We start from the raw sequence: 24,131 nt of genomic DNA on the forward strand, positions 1-24,131 counted from the left end.
AGATCTGAACCAGGTCTGAGCCGAACTCATGGAAAGGTTTTCGTTGCCATCCTACAAAAAATAGAAGACTAAGCCATTCTTTGCTAATTTGATTACAGCATGTCTGAAAGTTGTCTTAATACCCTAAGGATCCAGGTTTCTAAGTAACCCTTTTGCTCCTTTTGCATGCAAGAGGAAGCATCATTAAGTAATACCCCTCACCATCTGCTCTAAGAAAATACATTAATTGCAAGAAATTGTTATTATTTTTTTAACACTCCTTTCCAGCTGCCTTCCACAGTAAAAAAATTACACCTCTGATGGCAATATTGCCAGAATGTCCCTGGATACTGCATTCTAAATATGGTCAAAGACCTTAGTGACTCCATAAAAATACTTACAAGAACCAGTCCACTGCAATGATAAGAGTGATATCATCTGTAGGCAAACCTACTGATGTAAGCACAATGACCATGGTGACCAGTCCAGCTTGAGGAATGCCTGCAGCCCCAATACTGGCAGCTGTAGCTGTTATGCTGTGCAAAGAGATGGCAGAGCAATTAACTGACTTCCATAATAAACTCTCCTTATCATCTGCTAAACATTAAAAAACAGATATGAAGCAAGAATGCAATTGTTCAGTAGTAAATAGAAAGATGAGCCCAGTCCCTTATCTGAACACTACATAGCTGCAGGGGCGTGTGGATCTTAATCCAAAATGTTTACACTAAACCTTTATCCAGAACCCTCGAAATGTGATTTTGTTAGGTGGTAAATCCCCTGCTAGATGCTAAGGGCCAGACAAAAACATTATAGCTACACGCCCCCACCTATTGAACAAAGTCACTCTACAAGCTCAAACATGTTAAAAGAAAAGATGAGGAGGTAATTTTGTCCTGGCAGATCTAATGCAAGGACTTTTACTCTTTGTCCATCTCACTATAACTTCATGCCAGGTGAAGTATCTGTCCTCCAGCAGTTGGCATTCTGCCATCAGAAAACAGAAAGCTGCCAGAAACTCTGAATCGTACAGTCTAGTGATTTGATAGAAATATACTTGTTCAGTTTGTTTTGTCAGGTGATTTGGCAGGGAGCAGCTCTAGTACTAATGAATGTGGAACCACTGCCCTGGAGTGTGAAGGCAGAGTTTTGCCTTCTGTTGATGAATATTGAATCAAGCCAATGTTTTTTATGGAGAGAAGCACTTGTGCTTGAAAATCGTCTACATTCCCAGTTCACCATATCTGAACTTAAAGTGTTCCACTCAGTGTTCCTGAGTGATAAATGTGTCCTTCTCTCCTACAGCATCCCTCTCTCCCTTGCTGACATTTCTTTCTTCTGCACATGTACCCATCACCCTTTTCTCTTAAACCGTTTGAGTAACATGATGAAATTAATGCAGATCAGTTATGATCGAGTGCTACCTAGTGGGTTGTTTGCTGTGCTGTTTCAAACATTGAAGGCTTGTGTGCTTGAAAACATACCTATCTTCTCCACCTCTATTAGCTGGTCTAATAAAAGATATTTCTATTCCTTACACAGCTTGTTCTACTTGTATCCTGAGACCGTCAGCACTAGGAAAACACTACCTCTCCTAGCATTAGCACTGTGATGCTTTTATGCTACTGCTTTGCACATGCATTATAAATTATCTGTTACTGATTGTTAAGTCTATAGCTCCCAACAGCTGCATGACTTATTAAGAAAGAAAATTTAAAAGTCATTAAAAACTGTTCTTGTTGACTCTACTAAGTGCAGTGTTAGGTGTGTCATGTTACAGTTTTTTAAAGGTTTACCTAATGGAGAACATGTGCTGGGGGGGCCTCTTCTGTGCAGAAGATGTAAATCATTACAGTTAGCCAGCTACTGTAGCAGTTCTTGTTTTTAGCTCTAGATGCTTTTGCTTAATCCCACATATAACAGCAAGAAGGAGTCATCACAAAGGTGCTTTTACTAGATGTAGGTAATAATGGCTTCTGTACCTGATTGTGATAATCTGCCCAAAGTTCAGTTCAAAGTTGTTAACCTGTGCAATGAAAATTGCAGCCAAAGCCTCATATAAAGCTGTTCCATCCATATTAATTGTAGCACCAACTGGGAGTACAAATCTTGTAACTCGTTTGTCTACTCCATTTATTTCTTCTAGACACTTAAATGTAACAGGTAGTGTTGCAGAACTGAAATTAAAAAAAAAAAAAAACAAAAACCCAAGAAGGAAATATATGACATAGAGTCTAGAAAGAGGGAATGAAAAGAGTGTCATGCATTGTGATAACAAGAGAGATTGTTCTGTCTTAATTTTTATGTGATCTACCAGAGTATTTATTTTAAAAACGCAAAGGCTGAATTTAAAGTCTTCTAATGATGGAGGTTCTCCTAATGCTTTTGGAAAGTTTTTCCAATGGTTAATTACTGTCACTGTCTATGTAGTCCCTAGTCTGAATATTGCAGTATTTTGTCACCACATAAATAGAAGAATCTGTTTAAAAATTCCTGCTTCTCATTTTTTATCTCATGGAGTTAGGATTGAATCATCCCTAAGCATTGTTTTCCTGAAGTTATAGAAATTGAGCTATTCAAGCCCTCAGTAAACAGCATGTTTTCTCTTATTTATTTGCGGGCTCGCCTGGAAAGGGCATTTTGATGGAAAATTACATCACTTTACCACTTGTGGGTTAACAGCAGTAGACAGCTAAGCACTACACAGCCACTTGCTTACTTGTCCCTGCACCCTGAATGAGGCAGGCAAAGAAGAAAGGAAAAGTAAAAGCAAGAAAATGCAAGGGTTGAGATTTAAAAAAAAAAAGTTTAGTAAGTGAAGGATAAGTGGAAGAAGAAAGAACACAAACCAAAACAAGTGATGCAAAGGCAATCTCTCACCACCTCCTACAGGTAGACCAATGCCCAGCCAGTTCCTGAGTAAAAGAGGTCTAGCCTCCCTAAAATCCCCTCTTTTGCCTTTTTATTGCTAAGCACGATGTTATATGGCATGGAGTATCTCTTTGGTTAGTTTGGGTCATCTGCATGGTTGTGCGCCCTCCCAACCTATTCCACACCCCTCAATCTACTCACTGCAGGGGCAGAGTGAGAAACAGAGAAGCCCTTGATGCTGTGCAAAATACTGTTTATACTGCAAATAGTTAGAACGGCAGTGTGTGATCAGCGTTGCTTTGGTCACAAATCTAAAACACAGCACCATATGAGCTGGTATGAAGAAAGTTAACTCTGTCCCGGTCAGGCCCCGTACACTACTTAATCTTGTTCCCCTGCTGCTACGTCCAAATATAAGTGATAATTTCCTTTAAAGACCAACCCAACTGAACATTTTGGCTTCATATGCTACAGGAGTGCCCATTCGGCCCACATGACGCCAAGTTCCTTTTCAGAAGGAACTGCCTCAGACGGAAGGATAAGGTGGCCAGTTTATAGAGCTGCCTGGGCTCTTTGTTCTTAAAGATGTATCTCTACATCTGAGCACACCAAAGTAAAGAGGATTTTTAAGACCCAACGATTCAGATTACTCTCAGTTACCTCTTAATTGCTAACTATGTAACAGACTTTTATGTCTTGGAAAATTGTATCAGTATTAATAAGATAAAATACTGATAGAATGTAAAGTAAAGAAGGACTGTGGAAGATTGTGCTACAAAATCTCTTTGATGACAGTCATCTTACAGTTGAATTTTAAACAGCTTTTAAATCCACTTACAGTATAGTATGTTCTCGTGCATCAATATAGGTTCTTACTCAGAATCTTGAGCAGTGCCAAGTGGAATGTCTTGTACAGAAGCCGGATCATATCCTCTTAACTCTATTACTGTTACCTAATAAAGTTGTTTCTTTTTATTTTCTTTTAAACGATGTTGACAGGCATTAGTTTTATTATCTTCATTTAAAAATCATTATTAATCAAATTTCCTTTTAGGCATTCCACAAATTTGCAAGGATTGACATCAGAATGTCAAGTGTAAAATTAGCAATTGTCCCTCTCTAACCATTAATATAGTGTCATAATTTTTTTAAGTCCTCAAGAGCTTTTTCAGTGATACAAAACTGAATCAGTTTCTACCTTAATGGTTACAATAACTTCTCTTCCAGATCTTCAAAATAGTCCCAAACACCTTGAAACATCAGTCTTTAGGAGATACTTTTAAAATCTATTTAAATAAAAGATGTTTTATGAAAGGTCATAGGGTATAGAAATGTATATTTGATTACAATAATGTTTCCTTTCATCATAGATGCAAACAGTTTTGTTACTCATATGGCGTAGCTATCATTTCACCAACAAAGCGCAGAAGTAGCATTAGTGCTGCAGGTTGTATATCCATTACTGGCTATCAGGATTTTGAGCACAGAATGTCAGCTGCCAATAAGGGCTTTCAAGCTCTCTCAGAGTCCCTTAGAACCTTCCTGTTTGCTGCTCCATTTTGCCATGCACATCCTTTGCCAGCAAGCCATTGCAAACTACTTAAAAATTTCAAGCACAGTCACAAGGGTTCCAGCCATGCAGTCTGCATCACCAAACAGACTAATTTAATCTCTGTTCCTATAGAAAATAGAGTTCAAGTCAATATGAAGATAATAATTATCTCTGTCAGAGAGCAGCGGAACTGAAATAAAGTGAAATCAAGAGTAGATACTTGAATACAGAGTTAACCAAGTACATTAGGCAAAATTGTTTCTTAAACCAGTAATATTATAAAACCAATATGGCCTTAAAATATTGTATTTTACCTGGAAGATGTTCCCAAAGCTGTGACTAATGCCTGGATTAAGCCTCCAATAAATACCCAAGGGTTCTTACGGGTGATCAGGAAGTAGAGAAGAGGTAGGACAATGACAGCATGAATTAGCAAACCAATGATAACTGTTACAGTATACATGGCAAGCTGACCACCGATCACACCCATATCTTCCATCTCAACAATTTTTCCAGCAATCAAGAAGAGGATTCCAAGTGGAGCATACCTACAAATAAAAAATCAAATTAGTATCATACCAAACAAAGTAGAAATTCACTCCCCCATCCATACCTTTTGTGTTTATGTGCATGCATGAATATAGGTTTTCACTGTTAGGATGACTGCAATTATGCAGAAGCAGTTCAAGAGTTTAACTCTTTACAGATTAAACCACAGCAGTAAATGTTTCTGATAGACTCTGTTGGATTTAGGATCTGATAAAGATTTCCAAGATGTATAGCATGACTTTCAGACACATAGGGAGATGGGCTCCCTTTGGAATTCAAGTGTGAGTTAAAAGCTGCTTTAGCCAATTCTGTTTAAATTCTGTCTGTATGAACAAAGGCTCAGCTGACATAGCTGTAGACTATGCAAAGTGTCCAGTTCTATTATCTCGCCAGTGCTGTTTCCCATGTTGTTGGAGAAGAAATCCACACAGAAGACTGATAACTTTCAATGTGTTCACGCTGCTTCTGGTCATGCCCCGTTTTATCCAGTGGGGCACTGGGCAAATACTTTAGCATGAAGCCACCTCTATGACCAGAGTCAGCTGCATTGTAGAGCCACAATAAAGCTGGTATGATCCATTTTTTCCTATCGGTAAGCACAGTTACAGATGAAGAAAGAGCTAGTGCTGAGCATACAACTCTAACATAATTCTGCTGCAGCTGAACTTTTGGGTTAGCCTTATTTCTATAAATGTCCACTTATCTTTTCACACTAAGTTACCACCGAACAAAATTTATCCAGCATATCTTAATTGCATTTTAAGTCATCAAATCCATGTAGAAATTTTTCAGAAATAACAGTTCTTATCCACTGCTTTATCATCTTATGCGTGCTTGTAAAGAAGGAGAAAAAAAATTGGCTTTGTAGATATGTTTCCTGGCAGAATAGAATTTTAGTTATTTGAAAAATATAATTATTTTTAGGTTTGTAACTAGTACTGCAACATATGTTTGTGTGCTCTTGGGTAGGCTTTTGTCCTTGATTTGTTTGTTTTCTGTAGTAAAGAAGGCAACTGGACATAATTTCTTTTCTTAATTAACTTACTACCTGACGAATAATGAATCCTCATTGTTGAAAAGACTTCATACCTAATGTTTGAGTGAAAATGTATTTGGTTTATTTACATATTGAACACAATAAAGAAAGTAGGAAAATTATGAGTATGTGTAAGCAGTGCAGTGACAATGGAAGGACATACGTGTAACGCTACACAGCTGCAGGAACCAGTTGTGTTGGAAACTAATGATAACAACGTCTTGCTGTGTAGAAATAAGATTATGGGAGAGATTTGTCGGTTTCCTTTAATGAAGTCAGATTAGCATATAAGGAAACTTTGATAGCATACTGTTGTGATTGCTGTCTTTCTGAAGACATAGAATGGCTCTGTATAAGATTAGCAAGTTCTACCACAGACCCTGATTTTTCTCATGTCAAAAGCTAAGCATGCTGAAAGAGTAGGTGTGTTTGGGCAAATTATTGACATACAGAATTACAGTTCTTGGGTTCATTTATGAAAAGAGCTACAAGATAGTTAAGATCTTATTGTCTGACTTCCTGCCAGACAGACTCTTGCTATCCAGTGCCTGACTGTGATGAAAAAATATTGTAACTTAAACTGGAATTTATCAAAGAGGCACTTACCACATGATTAGAGCTACCAATCTCATGATAGCCTCATTAAGGCTATCAAAGAAGTCTTTTAATGCCTGACCTTGCTCCTTCATGCTTCCAATCACCAAGCCAAAGCTTATTGAGAAAACCACCAAGCCAAGGGCATTCACTCCATTTACAGAACCTGGAACAGGAACTATTTCCTCTTTCATTCGGGTGAGAGTTTCCATTGCTTCTGACACATTGTTTATTATGGAAGCCACTGTGGATGTGTCATTGGATGGAATATCGACTTTAAACATTCTCTTTTCATAGTTAGTTTTGAACTGTTAAAACAAAAATAAAAGAAAGATAGGAATTCTGTGGATTATCGCAAACAAAGGTAAAATCACACATTAAATTATTAATTATTATTGTAGGATGTTTTAATTATTTGTGTAATATTTCTTGGTAAAATGTACTGTGAAGAAAACCTGGCTTTCCTGAAAGCAACAAAAATCCATATTAACTTCAAAGCTAAATCTTCACCCTTAGCTTCCAGAACTTGTTTTCTCATAAATATGTCAAAATCAAAGGCGCAGATTTGTCACGCTCCTGAGTTTTGTGACCAAACTATTAATTCTTAGTTTGCATTTTTATAAATTGTCATTTTCCCAACATTTTTCCAACTGTTAAATAAATAGGTGTTTTTTGGCTAGTTAAAATATTTTCCTGTGCTCTGATGTTTCCTTACTTTTTAATCTTTTTGAATTAGAAAAAATTAGACTGAAAGTAACTTAAATATATCATACCTCTTTTTTCCTTTGCTATGACCATTTTCTGCCAAACACTGTACAACAAACATTTCTAATTCTTTTTTTTTTTTTTTTTTAATGTGTACAGGTATGATAATTGTGTTATATATATATTTTTTTATTACTGTTTTTCAGTAGAAAAAAACTTAGGTAAAAATTCCTTAATGCAAATATCTGAAGGGTGTAATTGTGCTGGACTTGTGGGCATACAGATTAGACAAACATTAAGCAAGATGTTTAATGAGGACTGGAATTAAAGCCTAATTTTCTACCAAACTTCCAGTTCATTTCCTACTTTCACTTAACTGTGACACCTCTTAACTGACTTTGTCCTGATTGTCCTCCATTACCTCTCAAGTCCTCTCATTCCTACCTATTTGACTAGGTCAAAAGCAACATGTGATATGGCTGTTAGTGTTAGATGTCTGCTGCCTGGCTGGTTGGATGCTGCCAGTTGAAACAGGCCACGAGCTAAGTCATAAACTGCTTTTTTTTTTTCAGTGGCAGTGCAGTCTTGTTTTGTCTGAGAATTGCCTCCCTCGTGTCAAATTAGGCCATTGGGCTCAAAAATTATGACAGGAGACTGAGGAGCTGGGCAGCTACAGAGGAGAAAGACAGTCACATGAAGTTTCTTACCTTTAAAAACCCAGTTAGGAATCATTTTAGGTTGTAATAAGCATATTCCTTCTTTTTTTGTGCTTTGATTCTGGAATTCTGTCCCAGCAGGAGGATGCCTTTAATTCTTGTTAGTTAAGTCTCTTTAGGAGTATAATACGGATTTTAGGACCTCACTTAGCAAAGTCCATTTCAGCTACTAGACTGGTACACAGAAATGTAGATCTTATCTGTTGACTCATCCTGTTGGTCAGACTTAAGTATTCAGAAACGTTACTAGGGAGAACACTCTTTCTAGAACCCCTTCCAGAGCAGTGGAAAAACAGTTTATTTAGAGATTCAAAATGGCAATCTGAGCAATAGGAATCAGAGCAACTTTATTTGCTCTGGTACAGTCACTTGAGCTAGCCTTTCTTTTATTATTGCTAAATAATGTTAAGGATAACTCTGTGGATATCTCTGTCTTATTATGCCCAACGTTGTCTATCAAAAGTCATGAGGATGTTCCTGGTGAAGCAAAAGAAATTAAGGAAAACCAAATACGAGATTGCTTGACCACCACGAAACAAATTTTCTGTGTGTGGAATGGTGAAAAGCCAACTAGTTATAGGAAGTGACAGGATGAAATACCACGTTCAAGATGATAGAAAATGTTAAAGATTTTGAAATAAATGAGGTAATAACAGAGTAACTATTACTGCTCTGCAGAGAAACTGGAGATAAGAGATCCTTTTGTGAGCTTTTAGGTGATTCGTACTTTCAGGCAGATCTCTGTCTTGGTGGGAATCAGAGTTACCAGCTGTTCAGGTAACTCAGACACTTTGATATCACACTATGATTCTTCAGATCCTTGTTCTTTTGCAACATTCGGTAATGGAAGAAATTAGACAAACAAAACCTGCTTATATAACATATTGTAGGCTTAAGCATCTCAGAAGAGTTGGTTATGTTTTACTAGAAGTCCACACACCTACACTGATAATCTGTGATGGGCTAGACAACATCACTGAAGTCCTGTCATTTCTGAGGATGTTTGGTGCATTTTGTCTCCAAGCAGCAGTATTTTTGTCTGGTAAGATTTTAGATGCAAAATAAAATACTCATATCTTTTCCTTAATTTCATTGGTGGAGAACAAATTAGGAGCAAGGTAAATATTTTCTGGAACATAGTAATACTAACAGCTTTCTATGAACAACTTTATCTGCAAGTAAAATATAAAAAATAATGGAATTTCTGGACATTTTTACAAGACACAGTGCTAATGAACAAATTTAAAGTCAATCTTAATCGTTATCTCATTATGAGATAGACAATACAATTACTTTATTGCATAATAGAGTGTATTAGTTGTTCACACTTTTATTATTCTTTCATTAGTAGTACAAGATACCCACAGTCATTTTGACTTGAATATATAGCATGACTTTGTAACAAGCAGCATTATAACATGGCAGTAGCCGTTCTAGTGGCTAATTTGCAGACAAGGTAATTGCATGGGTAACTTGTCTGAAAACTCATAATTTCTTGTCAGTACTCTGAGCTGGTATAATTAGCACTGTCTGTGCTAAGTCTGTATGATGATGTAGTTTTTAGTGAATGGTGATTTTAAAAGCAACAAGTTTGCTTAAATGCAAACCTAAAAATGAAAAGAAATTAAAAATAAGGCAGTGATATCCCATCTTCCTAATTAATTTTTTCTTTCCTTTCCTTATGGGCATGTGTGAAAGCAGTCTACAGAAGAGCTGATGACACGGGTTAAAATATATCTTAATTAGCCAAAATTATCTTGAGAAATAGACAGCATATATTAGTTAGTATTCATGTCTGGATGTGTGATTAACAATTCCAATCCTCTTGATAAGGGTGAGTTCTGGAAAGAATATTTAATTAAAAATAGTTCTGAAGAAATGAAGTTATCAGATGCACCTTTGCAGTTCTTTAAGCTTCAGCTGGCATCGAATTCCACCTATTCACAACAGAATGACCCAAATTGTTTGACTGATTCTGTTTCTCTTGATGGACCAAGTTCACTTGTCTTTCTTTTGTCTTTTGATAGACAGAGCACAGCACGAAGATCAAGCAGTTAAAAAGCAGTATCTGCTTATCAAGCAGGGTGCTTATGACTGCTTAGCCCCAGGGTAGACAGCATTTTTGAATTTAGCATAGAAAGAGAATTGAAGAGATAATGGCCAGAGCTGAAAGACAAATTCAAAGATTTCTTTAGATATCCCTAAACTAGGGGAAAATATAGTGGTATAGAGACATTTTTGAATAAAGTAATCTAGTTTTAGGTAAGCATGGAATATTTATCTGCAGTCTTTTCAGATTCTCCTGTTGCTGATAAAATCACAAAAGCCCCCAAATGATCAGTGCATAGTGAAGGTAGCAATGTATCTCATATGGAAATAACGAGCACCAGAAAGTATGCTGTTTGGATTAACAATCTGTTGTTTCCAGTGATCCTTATCTGCCACTGGTTTAATTGGAGGGCGTCCTGTTAGAGACAGGGTGCCAACAGGACTTTGATCTTTCTCAGGGAGAAAGGGAGTAACTAGTGAAGAACAGAATGAAGCTAAAGCCCTGCACCCTCCAGATTCTTCTCAACTTGGCATGCTAGGCAGGGGTGGCTCTTTGTCCCTGTAGACTTTCCTGGGGCTTGGGGCTGATTGCCGCCAGCTAAGTCTGAAATGGTTCTGCTGATTCTCAATGGAAAGATTTAAATGAAAGGATTTCCTTAGCTTTTCCATGGACTCTCTCTTCTACGGGGATTCCTCCTGGCTTCTGGGATCCGCAATGGGGGATCCTTTTTAGAGGGAAAGGGGCATTTTGTTCCACCACTCTTCCTGTTTCTGGGGAAGAAAATGTGCAAAGATGGAGAAAGAGGAGGAGAAGAAGAAGCAAGAGGAGGCAGCTTTGTTTGCCTCACAGACTTGCTGGGAAAGAACAGGAAAGGGAATCCAAAGGACCAGAAGTCTGAATGAGGAACTGTAGAAAATTTAGGAAGATTCTTCCTAAATATGTCCCAAGGTCTCAGTTTTCCTTCATGACTCTTCTTCTCCCAGCAGCAATCCTATAAAAGCTTTTCCAACTCCATCTATAAGCCCTCCCTCACACATTGGTTACCCTCTCCACACAGCTCCATTTCATTTTCCAGAAGAGAAATTCCACATTCAGAAAACTAACTTTACTTCACTAAAATTAATTATGCAAAGGATAGTAAAATTTCCATGTCTTGGTGTTACAAAATTTGAGTAATAGTTGATCTTTGGAGGTTAAAAGCTTTGGAAATGATAGTTGGTCCTGTGTATTAGTGGAAATGCTTTGGGAAGTGCTTGCTGTTGATGGAGAAAGTAGTAGGTTCAAAATTTGCTGCGAGTCCTAACACAGTCATTAGAGGACCTATCTGCTGGCTATGGTGAGAAAGAAAGAAAAACCTTCCAGTGTCAGGAAACAAACCTGCCTAAGGATGCTGGAAAACAGAATATGAACACCTAATATTTCAAAAGGCGTGATTGGAATGCGGCGTGCATATGCCAGTGATGGTTTCCAGGTGTGCAAAGCTATGGGTCAGTATTATGGCTTTGAGTGTGGATGACTATGAGTAGTGGTCTGTTTTGTGTTTGGGCCAGCAAACACGGTGTTACAGAACCAGATTAGTGCCAGATCGATGATTCCTCATAAATCTTCCAAGAAACATATGAAAAACCTGATGTAAACTTTGGAAAATAAAGTTATGGAGTCAGATGTTCAAGGTCATCTGGATACCTATGAATCTTACACATACAAGTTTCTCCTGTAAAATGTTTTTTAGTTTAAAAAATCTGCTACAACAAATTATTTATACCTACAAATCTAGGGTTTGGTACCTGATTCAAAAGGTAATAATATCAGTATGACAGATTAAACTCCTTGTGCTTCAGTAAGCATAGTTGCTGCTGAAAGTAAAAAAAAAAAACTTTAACAAAACATTTCCTGTTTTTTGAACCATTTGTTGGAAATCCCTTTAAGCTGTAAAGCACATGAGAAATACAATATACATAATGTAAACAGTATATGTAAGTCTGTTAAATCATTAAAGATGTAAACAGGACATCTTTAATTAAGAACATAGATTTAGGACTGCTGGTCACTGAGTCAAGTTTCCTGTTGATGTAGGATACTTTATCAAAAGAATTTCTCAAGCTGCATCTTAAAACTGATGAGGTAGTTTGTTCCCACAACTCCTAACTGAAGATTTTTCCAGGACCTCACCTTTCAGGTATTGATGGTTGAAAAACTTTTCTAGTTTCTTAAATTCACTCATAGTGATTTCCATTTCTTCTTGTAGAGACATTTTTCTTTATCTTTTACAGCTCTGTTCCCAGTTTGGCTTTTGTACCTGAATAGTTTTAAAATCAAGCTTCTTTTTGCTTTATATGTTGTGCTTTTTTGATAATCCCAGCAACTCCTCTCTCCATTGTGCTCACTTCACATGACTCTTCCTCTGAATGTAATGACCAGAATATATTCAGTATATTCAAAGAGGTTTAATTTTTTTTTTCTTTCTGATGATGACTTCTCATCTCAAAGCAGAAGTTACTCTTAATTTCTAAATGTTTGTTTCACATGTGATGAAGAGCTAGAAGGAGGTAACCAAACATGCCAATATCTGCAAGAGCCAATTCACTTTGTTGTTGTGACTTTATAGTATTACAGTCTGCCAGGGACATACCACTTTCTTTAGCATTTGTTATACATCTTGATACAAAGTGCTCAGACTTTCTTATCATCTCATAAATTTCATTATGTCATTTATAAAAATATCAGTTGAGGTACGCCTAGTCCTTCAGCAACTTCCATTACTATCTCCACAAATTCTACAATTTTACAATAATCTTGTCCCCTTATCACTTCCCTCATATTAAAAACTGTTTTACAGAAGTCCAAAGAGATTAGATTCATTGAATCTAATAATAACCTGTGTTATTCTTTCTTCCCCCCCCCCCCTCATATTTTTCATTTTCATTTATTACAAAATCTATACTCTTTCCTTGAAGGTACTTATGTTCTTCAGTACAACCAAGATCAAGCTAATGGGTTATGAACTGCTTAAATCAATTCCCAAATCTTTTTGAAATTGCCATTTGAAAAGCACAATGATTGCTTTCACCTGTTATAGATAATAACTTCCCAAATTGAGAGATTTATTAAAAATACTTTCTGCTAGATCTGTAACTTTATGCCCTCATTCTTTCATTATTTTGAGATAAAAATTATATCATTCCCTGACTTTATTACATTAAATTCTTTGAATTGGTTTCTAGCTTAGATACAGACTTTCGTATTTCCATACTGCTCTTCTGCATCGCCATCCTGCATTCATCATGATCCTTACTGAAAACAGAGGCATAGCATTTGCTGATTTTGGACCTGAATCTAGTTTATCTTTAATCTTGACCAAATCTTTAATCTAGAGAGTCACTGCTTTTTATTGGTCTCTGTTTATATAACTAAATGAAATGTTACTGTTTCTTTTCAACTCTTATGCAAGATGTAACTCAGCTGGACTTTGGAAGGTTTCTACTTTATCCTCTTGCTTCTTTACCTCCACATTGCAGCTTTTTTTTTATTGCTATGGCAATAACTGTTAAATAGTATCAGTTCAACATTGTCTGTGGAGTCAATAGGAAGCAATTAGATTAAGGAAATATACGTTATAGCTTTCACAGAATCTATAATGTCCTCCTTTTTAAAAAGGAATGTAACTAGTTACTATTATTTTCTCTGCAGAACAGTTAAGATGAAGACCAGGCCAACGATAGAGGAATTTGGGAAGCAACATAGAAAGAGCATTCCTATGCACTCCTATCATAGGTGACAGGAAGTACCCTAGTTTGATTTTGTTATTGATATCCACAAAATTGTTGCCTTTGTTTTGAACCTATGCACATTTCTCACATGCCGTATTTGAACATCTTACAGTCTCTGTACAAATGGTACATATCTCAGTATCTCCCAATTTAACATAACACTGGTTTTGAAAAGTAAATTCTGGATTGACTTTAATGAAGCTTGCTGTAGACTTATAAATTTGACATTTTGAAAAAACTTCTTTTTTGATTTGCTGTGCCAGGTGTTTTCTTCACTTCTCATAGCAAATACTGAGACAATGTGATTGAAAACAAAGCACAGATTTGGTTGCTTTGGGTTGGGTTTTTTTGACAAGGGGCAGAATATGTAAGATTTGTTTCTGCTGTAAGAACAAGTATGTGATATTCCTGAAGAAAATGCTATTAAACTTCAGTTTCTTGCTTTGTATGTTTTAGTTGGAAATAACAAAACATTTTTACCTGTTTAAAGCAAGCTTCCACCAGATTTGGAGGGAACATATTTCTGTGAAAAAGAAAGAAAATAACATGAGAAGTAATAAGACTCTAGTAATATCTTAAGTAGTGGCACAGCTAATAAAAGAATTGATGACCTAATTTTCAAAGGAATCCTAAGACAAATATGTAATTATGTATACGTGAGTAGAGCTTTGCATATAGGATTGGCCTGGTTAGCTTTATCAGGATGAAATGTAGTAGGGTAGGATAGATCCTGGCAATCTCTGTATCCAATATTGTATAGCAGGTCTGGTTATGGAGCAGAATATTAGCTAAATTACCAAATGAACAAAGCTCTGTGGGGCAGTACTGACTTTTAATTTTGTATTTATTAATGCTTTCTGAATCCAGATTAATAAGTAAGTTATAAATATTTAATGCATTTCTACTTGTCAGACAATTTTTGCAGTCATGTAGCCTAGTACATCATGACATTTATCACTTAATTTAGAGTCTTGTCATGATTAAGAAATAAATACTAATGAAGTTTGAGTATTCTTTAATAATAACACATACACATATAATCATATATATATATGTGTGTGTATACTTGTTACATACGGGGGGTTTGTTTGTTGGCTTTCCAGAATGGTGACATTTCTGAGGGAATTAGAAGCAGCCTAACTGAATAGATCTTGAGGAATCTGAGTGCAAACCTCTTCATGGGTCTTTCTGAAGTCCCCCTTCCTGGCAGCATGACTCTTGGAGGCCTTTCTCCATGTCTCTGGCTTCTCCAAATGGGTTAGTGGAACACAAAATTTTGGTGGCTTTACCTGTGGAAAAGCTCCCGAGTTCAAAACCTCAGCTTCCCTACTCCCTGGAATACATCTGTGACATATTAGCTCTATAAAGGAGGCATTGCAGAGTCTCTGAGCAAGGAGAAAACAAGATTTTATATCTGTGCCCCTCTATTTCAAGCATTTTACTTGCCTGTTCCTGGAATTTACTTCCCGTTCCATAGAATTTAACAAGTTGAGTAGATGCAGCCAGATTGCTGGCTACAATTCAAAATTAAGATCAACAGCTAAATCAGGGATTCAAGTGAAGTGAGAAAACTGTCAAAAGTTGGAAGTAAAGGAAAGCAGAGGAATTTGGTAATAAGGCTTGTACTATGGAAGGAGGGGAAAAGACCCATGCAGACAGCAGAATAGAAGTCTTTCTTTTGTGCACGAAAGAAAGAATTTTTCTTGGAATATTAAAAGCAGTTTCTTCCCTTGCAACAGCTTGATTTGAAAATAAATCCCTGTATTCTTTCATAGCATTGTAGGGGTTAAGGATAATGGTATCACATAGATGAAAGAAATTGGGCTAGTTTATGCAGTCACTGTCTAAAATTCTCTACTTTTGTTCTCGTGTGAATCTAAATATTACTGTTGTTGCTGTTGGTACAGAAAATGTGCGATATCATAGCCATACCTGATTAAATCAAGAAAGGCATCTGCTGCTGTCACTTGCACAATTTTGCCTTCTCTGTGCATGTTTTCTTTAGTACCTTTCCCAGGGTGGATGATGACCACAATGATTATACCAATCAGTACAGCAATGATCGTAGTACTCATGTAGTAGACTACTGCTCGGACTCCCATCTTCCCTGATGCTTTACTATCCAGGGCAGCAATTCCTAGTAAATTTAAGCACAAGGACATTCACCTCATACAGTTGTGAGTAAACAGTATAAACTCAGCATGATGAAAATGGTTTCGTGGGAAGAGTTTTGATGACCTGTACATTTAAAGCTACCCAAGGTAAGTTGGCCATCTTTTGCAGCTTGTACTACCCCTGTCTTCCCATCCCACCCCTAATGCTTGTTATTAAATAATTTGTTATTGCAAGAGTTACAGCTTTCTGTGCTTTGTTAACACTTTGTTAAAAGCAAAGACTATTGGTCTGATGCAGTGTGGCACTCCCTGTATTCCAGTAGGCCAATTCATCATTTTTGATTAGCGTAGTTACTATAGTCTGAAAAATGTGCTGCACCAAATTTGTAGTAGTAAGAAAGAAAACAGAATACTCTCAAGTAATATTGATAATGTTTGCTACGATTAATGTATATGAAGAGTTTTCTTCAATCCCTAATGGAACAACCAGAGTTTACCTCTGTCGCAAGCCATGGGAGTTTAAAACAGATTAAAAACTGTTAGCTTGTTTCAGAAAATCCTTACTATTGTATGAATAAGCATTTAGAATCTTTTATAAGATTTGCAAAACTTGCAACATTAATCCTAATCCTTGGCTCGTTTTAATGCATCTGATCTAATTTGAATACTAGGGTGCTCCCCAAGGCGTCTCCTAAAGTGTTTGTTCATCAGATTGCACCAGCAGAGCTGCACTGTGTTTTTTAAATGAAGGTGCAGTTCTGCCAGAGGAAGAGCTCTGAATCTCTGGGGAGCAGTGTCTCATGAGGATGGTCAGAAATGGAAATGCTCTTTCTCTTTCCAAGCAGTGCAGTTAGTGTTCTTCTCCTTAAAATGCTCCTTTGCTCCTTCTTCTTAAAATTTCAAGTAGTCAGTAACTTCCCCATATTTCATCTGGAGGGCTACAACATCTGTCTCAAAACAGTGTTGATGCTTCTTGTTGTAATCAAGCTTTCAAAGTGTGGAATGAAGAAAGTGGTCAGGAAAGGATCTCTTTGCTTTATTATCTCCTCCTATGGATGCCTATACGCACTGTCTACTCCAGACTTCTGTGGACTGCCCACACAAATCTAGATGCCATCTTTGAACATATAAAACATAATGAAAGTTGACCACCTTCTGCTCTGGGTACCTATCTAAGAGGAGAAAGCATTTAAAATAAGGCAACAGGATTGCATGAATATAAATAATACAGAAACATAAAACTAGAATCATGACCTGGCAAAACTAAATGTTTTCTCAAATCATTGTAGATATATTGTATTCCTGTCTATCTTCTAAAGGAAGAAATATGTGTTACTGGAGTTACAGTGAAAGTACTCTAGTCAATGATGTAACTGAGATCAAGGCTGTGTTGCAGGCTCTGATCAAATCTTCAAAGTATAAAACCAATCACATGCTTCATACTTACCCTTTAATTTCAGCTACTGTTTGCTTGTCCTTTCAGCAGAAGCCATTAGAGCCAGTAAGATTTGTACCCACACAGTGAATTGCAAAGGGACATCACTAGATTCACACCCTGAATTGTTTGATTTGCACGTGCCATTGCAGTGGAAGAACAAAGTGTTACTGGCACAGTAAGAAACTGAAACTGGAAATCCAACATTTGAAGCACTTGATCCTTCATTAGTCTGCTTAGCTTTTCCATCTGTAAAACTGGATGATGTGATTTATGTTTTGAAATTCTGTAAGGAAATAAGGCCTATAGCCCTCTTGTCAGTGGATGGAGGATTGATTATTTTTTTAGACTCCTCAAAATAATCAAATGAAAAATAATGCAAATATAATTAAACAATGCATAAAAATAGAGTTAATAATTTTTAGAGAATTTCAGATCTGCTACTGAGTTGCACAATGTTTATATCAGACAGTATTTGTTACAAATACTATTTTTAAAGTATCAGTATGTAACTTAAAATGAAGTGTAATTTTAAAAGTGAAAAATTAATGCATGCATACTAATCCAGTCAACTTTATATATTTTAATTGCTGTTTTATGTTCTTACTTGCTATTTCTAAAGTAGTGGCAATGGGCTATGTATTTTTTCATTTTAGCTAAGATCAGCTTTAAACTTGGTTTACAGCCTGAGCATGAAAAGGTTAACCTATATAGTTTGGTAGGAAAGTTTGGAAATGCACAGATGTAAAATCAGTCACTTCCCAGTATCCTGCCTTTGCCAGGTAATAGATTCAGGACCAGATGCTGAGCACTGTCACTCTAGAGGGTTCCCAGGCATATGTGCTTACTGCTTTAACCAAACCTGATCCTTTCTTTGTGCTCCACACTTGATACAAGATTGAGTTTCTAACAGTCCATAAATCACTAGAGTCAGTGTAGGCCATATTTTACACTAAAGATTGCTGTGTTGAATGATTAGAGCTTGTGATCCTATTCTTTCTTGGACTGATTTTGGGATTGAGTGGTGAACCATGTGCAAGTGATATGTCAGGGAGCAAGAGTCATGCTCTTCTCTTTGTAAGTTGCTTTCCAGCTTGGTTTGCTATTATGCAGTCTGGCTGTGACTACATGGCCCCTTATTTTAGGTTGCTCAGTCTCATTTCTGCTCTTGCTAATCATATAAATGACTTCTCAGCTTGAAAGTAGGGTACAGTAATTCCTCTCTTCTTGAGCTCTAACTGCTCATGGCGTGTATAGCAGCAAGCATTCAAAGCAGAAGGATGACAGGCCCAAGTATGAACAAAAGCAATATGAGGAGGAAACAAGTTCTCACCTCGAAGAGCCCATTCTGGGGAGCTGCTGGGCAGCCTTCCCTCCCACTGAAGTTAATGGGAACTCAGGGAACTCACAAGAGGGACACTTGGTACCATCTAGGGCTGAAACTGCTAAAGCTTCCAGCATACCAACAACGAGAATTATCTAAAAAAATATTTAAAGTCTGTTTTTGAAAGACGAAAAAATTAAGGAGTTTGTTTTCTTTACATTTTAAGATGTTGACAAGGTTTCTTAGAGCCAATGGGATTCTGGAAGGGTTCTTAATGGAGAAGCAATAAAGTTCACTCCAAAGCTTTCATGTGTCACAGACCATTGTATCCTCAGTGTGTCCTTTCACAGCCAGCCAGCAAAACTCCCATTGTCCCACAGGAGATGTATGTGCCCCTTTCATCCTGCTCACTGCTCTCTCCTCCACACGGCTGCTGGCTCCAGCACCTCTGCCTCCTCTCTTCCTCTTCCCTCCCCTTCCCCAGGGGGCCTGGGAAACTTTGCTGTGCCACCGGTCCTCACTCACAGGGATGCCTTGAAGTTGTCAAGGCAACCTGGAGCAGAGTGCCTATAATTTCTCCCAGCGTGTGCGCGCACACAACATGAATGGGAATGATTTTTTAAGTATTGATGGGGAGGGAGGGAGGAAGGCAGAGAGGAAGGGAAGGCAAGAAAGAAGGAGGCAGGCGTAAGTCTGTAAAACTGCAAACAAACCTAAGCCCTTAGCCCTGTTGTCTCCCTTCACCTACGCTTTCCCTCTCTTGAGAAGTAAGTGAGGAATCCATCACACTGTGGGTGAAATAAATAAAGACATGACAAGGAGTTCTCCAGAGTGTCAGGGCAAAAAGCAAAACACTACATTGTTCTTTAACAAAGGTGTTAGAGAAGAAATGAAAGTATTTTAGGATGTAGGAAAGGCAGCAAGCAAGCAAGTAAGGTAATTGCAAAAAAAAAAGGAGAAAGAGAGAGAAAAGATGCAAGAAAAGAGAAAAAAATCTAGTTAGGAAAACTTGTTAAAAATACTGAATTGTTAATCTGATAGTTCTGATTGTTCACCTGACTTGATCATGGTTCTGCAAATTAGTATGGACTAACCATGCAGCAGCTTTCCTGAATAGCTACTATGCTATGACTGGTTTTGTGTCAATTAATTTTTTTTTGTATTGTACTTATGATCCTAGATTATACAGAATTCTAGGATTTATGAATCCAGAATTGTTTTTATTGTTTTTAATTTTCTTGACATTGAAAGCATGTTGTGCATAATCTGTATGTAACCTTGTATTATACTAGGGCACCGGTGCTAGGAATGGTACTATACTCCTCAGTAAGATGGAAGTTAAAATACACTGAGCACATTCTTGTTAGATAACACTTAAGCCAATAATAGCTTTGGATCTGCTTGTTCAAAACTAAATTCTAAGGAATTGTTTTAAAAGCCAAAAAGCAGAGCCTATGCTAAAAAGTCCTACAACTTCAGAACACTTTCTCCCTTTATTAGTGCAACTGCATCAACCGATTTCTTGCAGAACAGTCCGATGCCCTCAAGTCATAAGTTATGAGCTATTTCAGTCTGAGGTTTGAGTTTAAGCACATATGTAATTTTCCTGTTACAGTACTTAAGAGTTTTGCCAGTGGCAGGTTTTGTGGGTATTTTTAGAAAGAAGGAATATATATATTTACACAATTAATCATAGAATCACAGAATGGTTTGGGTTGGAAGGGACCTCAAAGATCATCTCATTCCACCTCCCTGCCATGGACAGGGACACCCTCCACTAGACCATGTTGCCCAAAGCCCCATCCAACCTGGCCTTGAACACTTCCAGGGATGGGGCATCCACAACCTCTCTGGGCAACCTGTTGCAGTACCTCACCACCCTCACAGTAAAGAATTTCTTTCTAACATCTAATCTAAATCGACCCTACTTCAGCTTAAGTAGATGGACTATGCATATTTACCACAATTATAATTGGTTGGCAGTTGGTATGACTGAGGCCCTATTTCTGTGTGTAAACCCCTAGTCAGTAAAGCACTTTTGGGCTTATATTTGTCCTTGAAGTTAATCACTAACATCATTTGCTGAATCAGAGCCCATAACTAACAGTTTTTAAATGGGGTCTTTTTCTTTACACTCAACAGTAAGTAGTATGCCACTGAAAAACTGGGCAAGTAGCAAGATTCATTTTTTTTTGGCATTTTCTTTAAAAAAACCCCACAAAAAACAGTCACTACTTAGGACTGGTCCTAGTATCTTCAGTGATTTTATCATTTGTCAGAGCAAGCAAGACACTGTCACGGGGGGGGGGGAGAGGGTGTGCATGTGAGTGTCTGCATATATGCATGTGTATAATTTCAGTTTGAAAACAATTAAAACACTCCACTACTGTTTGTCATGTTGAAAGTCCCCATTTCTGAAATTTTGGGAAAAATAATAAGTGCATGTGTTTGCTTTCCTACACTAAAACTCATGTGTTTGGAATGAGAATCTAACATTTTGCCCACAATATTTTTAACTTTTGGCCTCTTTAAAATTACTTTTGACGCATAACGGTGAAAATTTTAGATATAGAATAGATTAATTCAGTTGGAAGGGACCTACAACCATCCGTGGGAAGGTGACTGAATGCCTTTAAGAAAGAATCCCACTGAGACATAGCGATATGTTGTTGCAAATATATAAAATGATTAACAAGTTCTAAATGAGTGTGTAGAACAAACTGTGCATTCTGGTCCTCATACATATTGACTACTGGAAATAAAAAAGAGAGGATTTCTATGATGACTATGAGTTCTTTCCTTATACAACATATTAGGAATGAATTGATGGTATTTCCTTGCTAATGTAGATTTTTATATATTATTATATTATTTTCTTTAGATGTTTTGGACTCAGTCTTTAAAAGCAAACCATTATGAGCAGAGCATATTTTTATTGCTAATTATTTCCCTGTTTATTTTTTACAGTCTCTTCATTAGGAAATTGCAGTTGCTTGTTAAGGACTCCTACGGTGGAACAGCAATAATGGCAACTGTTGACTCAGGAGTGTTGCCCTAACTTTGTTTCTTTAAGGTTGTCTCCCATTCTCCTAATGAAGCATTCTTAAATGGGCTACTCCCGACCCCCTACATCCACTAAGCACTGTGTGATGAGTAAACTCTCAGTGTGAGATCATGAGAACAATCCCTTTTGTGTATGTTGATGAGGATTTGTGGAAATGAATAACACTGTGCAAGGTCACAGTAAAATATGCTGACAGGAAAATTCTAAGGAAACATAATAGTTAGGTAAAGACAGTGGAAGTATTGCCTGATTTTAATTAACATGATTAAGCTCTAGAGCTTTATTTTGATAGCTGCTGAGCATGTCCTGAGTGGTGCTGAGCATTCCCAGAAAACAAAAATTAAATAATGTTTAAAGCTTTGACAACTGAGCCCTTCACAAAATCAGGTCCAAACTCAACATTAATACTTTTAATAGCAGTAGCAGTAAAAGAATAAAATTGCAAGGAAAAAAGCTAAATAACATTTTCAAAGAACTATATGCATTGGTAAAGTTAATTAATATTAAATCAGCACAACCAGTGACTTCCTGAAGCCATACAAAATACATGTCTGAAATATGTCTTTTTGCATAAACTGGTGGGAGAAGCTGCCCCCAAATCTCAGTTTAACTTATCCTTATTTGACTATGAAAATTTAAATAATGAAATTAGATGTTTTAATAATTTTTCCAGGTCCATTAAGAACACTGGGAAAATTAGTAATTGTATTTGATCCAAAATTATGTGACCATGATTAAGCCAAGCTGACTAATGAAACTCATGGCTGGGATATAGTAGTGCAATTCAATGAGCCAATTAAATGGCTAAGAGTGGTTCCTAATGGACTAGACCTGCCTCACAGCATTGCAGTCTTGTCCCATCCCTTGCCAACAGAAAACTATTAAATTTGGGGTTTGTAGGGTTAGTTTTTCCATCAGTTTGTCATTCTGAATCATCTTAGAATCGTGTCATGTGAACACCAGAGCTTATACATGGTAAGCAGAAGGAGAGCGTGTCTGGGGGCAGAAAACTAGCATTTTGGCAGCAGTTTGCCATTACTTCAAGTTGTCTGTATTGTTAAACTGCATCCTTTGCTTTTTGGTGGCAGTGGTGCTAAAGCAAGTTAAACATTCCTTACTTCCTCCTGTGTATTTTTAAGCTGTCTCTGTTCTCACCAGGTAGCTGAGCAAACACCGTCCGCCATTTGATGACAAGGAGAGAACAAGGGTGTGTGAAAGAGCACCTGGGCTCAGGAGAGATCTGGAGGGCCACAGCTACTCACACTTGCACTGCCCTCAAAATATCAGCTTAAAAATATACCCTTATGAAGACACACACATGTTCCTGTTATATGTAAGAAAAAAATCTCATTGCATGAGTGAATCAGAGAAATCACAGACTTTAACAGAAAAGTAGGACTTAACAACATGTAGAAGAGTCTACATAAGTACTTAAATAAAGTGATGTACCTTTCTTGGTGGATTCTCCACTGCTACAGTGAGTAGAAAGGTTGTACATGATGAAAAAAGACCTTAGGATGCTAACCTAACCCTGCCATACATACTTATTTCTGTTATTCATAGAGTGCTTGTTTTGAAATACACCTGAATGTGGATGATGGATTACTCAGTGATTCTGAAAACTTTTGCATGTACGAAAGTGATGCAAACTGTACTCTTTCTGTTGGTTCCAGATTTCTTGATGGAAACAGTGCAAAAATATGCTAGTAAATAGGTGTAACGTGTGCTAGCTTCAAATGTATTTCCTCCATTCCTTTCTAACTCTTGTAAAGTGAAAATATTTCATAACTGACCAAGACTTTTTAATCCTTCATCCTCTTGGCTGCAAACACATGCTCTTCTAGCCACAGTTTAGTCATTAGAAGGAAAAGGTTTGTGAAACCATGATAAGATAATGTCAGACCATCACTGACTGATATAAATGGTAAAGGCTCAAATAATCTCTAGTGTCTTTACAGTGATTTTTACCTTTCAGTTAACCATGAATAATGAAAACATTTGTTGTTATCAATTACTGATACTCCTCTTTCAGTGGAATAACTTTATGAAACTCTGTTTGGTTTCAGTAATACAAGATTAGTTGTTATCTCACAAAAAATATGACAGTAATCTATGCTGGAAGTAATTCCTGGGCCATCAAGTATAGCATTTTGATACAACAGGCAAATATATTACATAGTCTTGTTTATAAATTATTGAGCTTGGGGTTCAAATCAGTTGTTACTTTTACCCTAACTATGTTCATGGTAGAGTGTTCCACAGCCTTGTTCACTTCTTACTTTGCTTGTTTCCAAGCACAAATAACTAGATTTTTCTTCCTTTAAAATTCTTCTGTGTATCAGGACAGTGTCAGTAAGTGAGGGCAGGGAAGA

At 37.0% G+C, this 24,131-nt stretch overlaps 1 protein-coding gene across 1 annotated transcript in view; it reads right to left on the reverse strand.

The window, feature by feature from the left end:
- SLC1A3 (solute carrier family 1 member 3) overlaps positions 1 to 24,131 on the reverse strand; it is a 63,306-nt gene that overhangs the window by 3,487 nt on the left and 35,688 nt on the right. Inside the window, exons 4-9 of the mRNA XM_075740481.1 lie at positions 15,755 to 15,959; positions 14,303 to 14,345; positions 6,594 to 6,889; positions 4,717 to 4,950; positions 1,962 to 2,156; positions 381 to 515 (exon numbers count right to left, since the gene is read on the reverse strand). Of these exons, the coding sequence (XP_075596596.1) occupies positions 381 to 515; positions 1,962 to 2,156; positions 4,717 to 4,950; positions 6,594 to 6,889; positions 14,303 to 14,345; positions 15,755 to 15,959 (1,108 nt within the window). The remainder of the gene's footprint in view (positions 1 to 380; positions 516 to 1,961; positions 2,157 to 4,716; positions 4,951 to 6,593; positions 6,890 to 14,302; positions 14,346 to 15,754; positions 15,960 to 24,131) is intronic.

This window comes from Balearica regulorum, chromosome Z, assembly GCF_011004875.1.
Source record: "Balearica regulorum gibbericeps isolate bBalReg1 chromosome Z, bBalReg1.pri, whole genome shotgun sequence".
In the NCBI taxonomy this organism is placed as follows: domain Eukaryota; kingdom Metazoa; phylum Chordata; class Aves; order Gruiformes; family Gruidae; genus Balearica; species Balearica regulorum.